Source organism: Prenolepis imparis, unplaced genomic scaffold (genome assembly GCF_030444845.1).
Source record: "Prenolepis imparis isolate NDT839.2.m4 unplaced genomic scaffold, iyPreImpa1.0 SCAF_14, whole genome shotgun sequence".
NCBI lineage: Eukaryota > Metazoa > Arthropoda > Insecta > Hymenoptera > Formicidae > Prenolepis > Prenolepis imparis.
In genome coordinates this window covers 1,227,883-1,234,090 of record NW_028141172.1, presented here as the reverse complement: position 1 = coordinate 1,234,090, position 6,208 = coordinate 1,227,883, and the positions used below count along the sequence as shown (strand labels likewise).

The 6,208-nt window shown below is 31.0% G+C and overlaps 1 protein-coding gene across 3 annotated transcripts in view; it reads right to left on the bottom strand.

Annotated features, from left to right (window-relative positions):
* The window catches only part of LOC145945031 (uncharacterized), a 147,658-nt gene that overhangs the window by 140,354 nt on the left and 1,096 nt on the right, over positions 1 to 6,208 (bottom strand). For all 3 annotated transcript variants that reach the window (XM_083053814.1, XM_083053816.1, XM_083053815.1), the window contains exon 3: positions 6,119 to 6,145. In XM_083053814.1, coding sequence (XP_082909940.1) covers positions 6,119 to 6,145 — 27 coding nt within the window. The remainder of the gene's footprint in view (positions 1 to 6,118; positions 6,146 to 6,208) is intronic.

The following is a 6,208-nucleotide window of genomic DNA, read 5'->3' as shown; positions in this document are numbered from 1 at the left end:
TTATTTATATTGAAAATCTCTGAGTCTTTACAAAAATTTTTGTATACATGTTGATCTAGAAGAATAGTTCTTATGCTTACATGCGGATCAAAAAGAGATTCATAGTATGCATGAATGCCGAGTGTGATTTAAAAGGCCGGATTTTAAAAAGATATATTATTATCCTACTATAAAGAAAAGTTTATCTTAGGAGTCCGATTGACGGAGAAGAACTGCTGGTGCAGTCGTTTTCATGCGGACCTATTCGTAATATTTCAAAGAAGAATCTTATTTACCTGCCTCAAAAGTGTAAGGTGTTTTCACGGTTTTTGGGGAGCGACCAGAAGCGGGAAGGTGCGAAAGAACATAAATGGCTCGAGTTTCCAAACGGCAGTTCACGCGCACGATCGCAGCTGCCGGTTCTTTCTAAGCTGACAATGGACGATGCAATGGTGTGGTCGAAGCCTTTTCTTTTTCTTAGTCTTTTCCGAGCTTTGTTTGAGCGTCGAGTTTCGATATGCATTGTGCATGCACAACAGTTACGATTTATTTTAACTACCGGCGCGAAATAATTTTGCAGTTCTCAATTACAATAAATTTCTTAGTCCTTCGATCACACGAGAATATATGTAATATATATATTTAAATACCAAGAAATGTATTAAAAGTATTCTCAAAATATAAAAACTAACAAAAAAATTAAATTTAATAACTCTAAGATATTTTTTTAAAGCGCATTTAGAAATTAAAAATTTATTTTAACAAATTTTTTTAAATATAATTTTAATATTTTTTATATTAAAATGTTATAATTCATATTTTACAATAGTCTATCGTTATTCAATGCGTACGTTCAACGAATTAATTCGTATAACTTTCAATGTTTGAAAAGAATTTATACTCAATTCATAATTTAATCACATTTAATCACAAAAACGAAATAAAACATAAGCTCGTATATATATAAAAAAATCTGTATATGATAAAAGAATCTAAAAAATGTTTTTTCGTTATCCCTGTCAAAATCATCCTATCCCGAAAGAGGTCATGTCATTTTGACGGAGTATCTCAGCTAAAAGACACGTAATGAATAGTTACACGGCGGCGTTGTTAATTCGACCAGTGACTGGATAAAAAGGGTCGTAAACTATACAGTAGCCCGCGGCGAGTGATAACAAGATACCAGCCGCGAGAACAGTGATTAGGAACCCTCGTACACGCCCCTCGGAACGACAAACTGACAATTTTCACCTCGTCGTTATCCTCTCGAGAAGCGCGTCCATTGTTTCTGATCCCAGAAGGATCATCTCAAGCGCCCTTTCGTCAAGCATGCGTGCTCCTGCAAGCAGGAAGCGTGAACAAGGATACGGGATTCTCCCTGTCCCGAGTAATTCCTGACACATCTCGGGATGCGCGGAGGTGACTACCTTCTCATTAAATCCATTATACCAAGTGAACGCCGATGAACTTGACCTGCGCCGGGCCGTCAGGCCGGCTTTTAGACAGATCGTTTAGGTGGAATCTAAATCATCTCTACGTTCCCTTCCCCTTTTCTCGAACCCCGCTGGCCGAAAGCGCGCTCGACCGCGTCACAATTCCTGACCGACCTCTCACGACTTCATTAGTACCGGCTTGCTTTGGAATGCGCGGGATTTCGGATATCAGGAATTAGGAAAGTATGCATAGAACCTCCACTAATATAGCATAATTGCTGTACAAAATATTGATGTCGTCAAAAAGTATAAGATCAGATAAAATAAATGGGATATAATAAATTGTGTATTTTCCAATAATAAATTGTGTATTTTCCAATAATAAAACTTAATAGATGTTGTAAAATTATATATATAAAAAAACAGGATGTTTGTCTTTCTATTAGTATCATTTAACTGTTGTTAGAAAAACTTTTTTATAACTGTTGTAAAAATGAAAAATATAATTATTAATTATTAAGAAATTATAAATATATTAATTTCTTTAATTATCAATTCCAAAATTAATATTTTTATTAAAACGATTTAAAAAATATCAAATACAATTTGTAACAGAGCATTAATTGTTGGAAATTTTTTATTTGAAAACTTTTCCTCTATATATCCTGTTTTTTTAATCATTATTCATATTATGTTAATCAACGTTATCAGATTCTATTGCTATTCGTCACGAAAATCATCAATCTCCGCTAATAAAATGATCGATTTAATTATCGCTTACGCATTTCGTCAACTAAATAATATCAGGTAAAAAGACTCAGATTTCGTTAATTATTGACTGTAATTTGTTAATCAGCATTATGACGTTATCTGATTATCTTTTACTTATCATTCAATCGCCATAGAAATCATTGAAATGTATTAATAAAACAGTTATTAATTTGATTACAGATTATTCATTTAGTCAAATTTTCCTGACAATCAGATTCAATGACCAAACGCATTTGTACGTCTAATAAAATTAATATATTCCAAGATAAATTTTCATTCGACAAGATATACGAGCGTTTACTGATCATTATGATAATTCGTTAATCAACATAATGTTACTCAATTAGCTTTGAATTTTGAAAGTACCCGTACAATCAACTTCCTTCATATATACATACAAATACGCACACAGTACCATGGTCATTAAATTAAATACAAGTTATACATTTTATCAGTGTTTACTCAGCACACTCAGTGTCGGTGCATTTTTTTTTTTCTGTATTATTGAAAGAAGATGCCAAAACCGGCTTCTCATTAAATTGATTATATAAGGAAGAATAACTCATGTCACGAGTGGCAAAAGCGAGATCGTTTAGTGTGAGTGATTGTGAGAATCATTTCAAACTCTCATTCTCATCTTCCCCCCCAATCGCGCAACTTCATTATTAATTTTAAATTTGTAAACTTAATTTTGATATTTCTTTATATCTAAAAAATTGTTCTCTTAATAGATCTATTCTCTTAATAAATCTCTTAATAGATTATAATATAATTTGCTATTATTTAAATATTCTAACAAATGCTTCAAAATAATATTTCTCATTTTTCTACCAAACTGTTAAAATATTGATCAAACTTTTTGAAAAGTATATACTAAGCTACTAATCTGAAATTCTCCGACGAGATCAGTGGAACTATACGCGCGACTATATAGATGGATCGCTAGATCAATGTATCTATAGGTTCCCCCCCTGTGTTAGCTTTGTTCCCGTTGGGTGCTTCGCTTCTCTACAAACAGAGCTGTGTGTCCGATTCATAAACTGCACAATGACATTCCGAATTGAAGGTCCGGATGCCAGGACCAAGACAAGTTCACTTTTAAAGAAGTTATTTACCACCTTGTGTTCATTGAATAGTAGCCCGTCTCAATTGATGCGAGAGCACCCAAGCATTCCCAGATAACACAACAATGAGAAAAGTAAAATGGATTTCTAGTTCCTAGGTTTATGTGAATAGAACTCGCCTTTGCATTGAAATACAATCGCGAACAATAAAACTGCAGCAGTTTTAACTCGAGTGAATTTCTTTTATCGTTCAGTTAGATATAATTATATTTGCTCTTCTGCATCTCGAGATTATATATTTTATATTTTTTATTCAAAAGAAAAAGTAAATAATAAATTTTGATTCGTTAGTGTGGGACAGTTTACTCATCGTATCAGGAATATATATTTATTTTTCAAGAATTAAACATAATCTCAGAAATAAATCGCGCTTCGTGTAGTTAACGAATTATCGCCTAATTTCGACGCAACGAACAACTCGCCCCGTACTGTTTGTCGAGTAATTATTTTCGATAGAGAGGAACAGGTGCCGTTATTTAGACAAGTCAATCGTCGCCGGTGGCACCAAACCAGCGACGGTTGTGTTGCGCAAACATTCGCGAGGGCCGACACATAATGATTGCAAACCACCAACTATAACCGCTCCCTGTCTCGCAGGATTCGTGTTTGCGTATCGATTGCATAAACGCACAGACATAGAAATCATTCGTCGGCGACGTCGGTATTCCGATAACGCCGCTATTAGTAGCTACTATTACTAATTAATTCAGAAGTTCCTTTCCTATCAACTTGCATCTTAAAAGCTTATTTTGGTACTTACCAAGCTGCTTATTTTTATGTCACGAGCGTTTCTTCACGCAACAATTTTGCATAGTAGACAATATCAGAATTAATGCGGTATTATAAAAATTATGTTTATTATTTATATGTAAATAAGTGAAAATAATTGCAAAGGAATTTAACGCGATAATCGTACCTGGTTATAATTGTAAAAATGCGCGAGAATATTATTACAATAAATTCACACAAATGAATATTTTGCAATTTACGTCAAACACCTGGTATGTTTAACTGCACCGCATCATTTCGTAACATATGCGTGATAATTCGAATTAGATACAGAATTTCTCGTGAACTCGCCCATGAAAAGGAGTGTCAATGGCCGTGATCCTGAGCAACCACTTGAGGTAACCGCAGGTAAATTAGTTTTTACCCAACTGAGCGATCGTTGAACCGATTTCGTTCGACATATAGCCGCCACGCGACCCGCAATCTCGTTTCTTAACGAGTCATTGTGTTGAATGGAACATTTTAATAATAAAAACTGTAAGTAATATTTTAATAATAATAAAAAACCGTTTAATAATAAAAATATAAATCATTATTCTCCATTTTATGAATTGTCAAACTTCCATATTTCTATGTATAAAATTAATATAATTTATATACTATTTTGTTTTTCAACTCCAACCATTAATATAAATCTCAATTTTATCCTTCAAAAACACGCTCATTTGATAAATAAAAATGTATAATCTACGCATATATATACTCTTATATTAATTCTGATATTGTCTTCCACAATACACATTTTACATCATCAATTGATAATACTTATGATATAACATACCGCTGAAATGCATTACACTTTTTTCAATAAATATTTATAAATATGCTTTTATAATAATAAATACATTTATCTGAATAACTTGCAAATGCGATGCTTTAAATGCATAAAATGAGTTTCAATGATTTGGGGACTTTTCTCGAGTATTAAAATTAATATTGATAACTCGAGCGTGTATTATTAATAAATAAACCCGTGTCATCAAATAAGTATTAATTAATTCGTCAATAACCAATAACACAGCAGTGCCTCCAAATAAATAAAATTATATGTATATATATGTATGTTTTCAATAATCCGATTATATTTTTCCAATAAATAAAATTAGCTTCAGTTATTTGACGACGTTCCCAATAAACAAATTTAATTTAGTTTCCCTGAACACGTTTATATAATAGATAAAACTGATACTAACGCATAAACGTGCATTTTCAATAAATAAATTCATATTGGTTATTTGTGTGACGAGAACACGCTTGTCGAATAAATAAAATTACTTTCAATAAAGTGATTGTGCCATTTCAATATATATACATATATATATGTATACATTTATATGTATATCAAATTAATTTAGTCTGATTGACGCTTTTCCAATAAACAAATTTCACTTCAAACCACTGAGGCCTGAGCTTTTCTGATAAATATGATAAATACTGATGGCTCTCTTAAAGGTACATTTCCAATAAATAAATAAATTTATGTTGATCACACAAATAATACCAATAATTTAAACTGTTGAGAAAAAAGTGTATGCTTTCCAAATTTCAATACTTTTATAAAGATGTTTGTTCATTTTAAGATAATGGATTTAACAATTAAGATACAAGTATAGGATATAAAATTTATAAATCTTTCATTTTTCACTCAATTGGAAATATTTATAACGTAATAATGTAATAAATATTGCAAGAATAAATAATATAGAGAGAAATTCTTTGTTATTCTATTATTTCAAAATTTTAAAAAATAATTAAAATAATTAAAAATAATAATCTAACAATATTATCAATCGTTACATATATATTAATACAAATATATTTCATTGTTTTCAAAACTTTACATTAAAAAATATAATTTAAAAAAATGAATTAAGAGATCAAAAATAATATATCGATTGAAATTGAAAGTCAAACTTATATTTATTAACTAGGAAAGAGAGGAATGTTTCATAATTGTATTACTCATTATTTTTGCACATCCATTACCTTAAAACTAGGCGATAAAAAAATGATGCGACTCACCAGAAGAAGATACAATCAGAAGTTGACCTATAAAGAGAAACAAAATTAATTTTATTAATTTGCCAATTAATAAAAGGCATCAGAATTAAA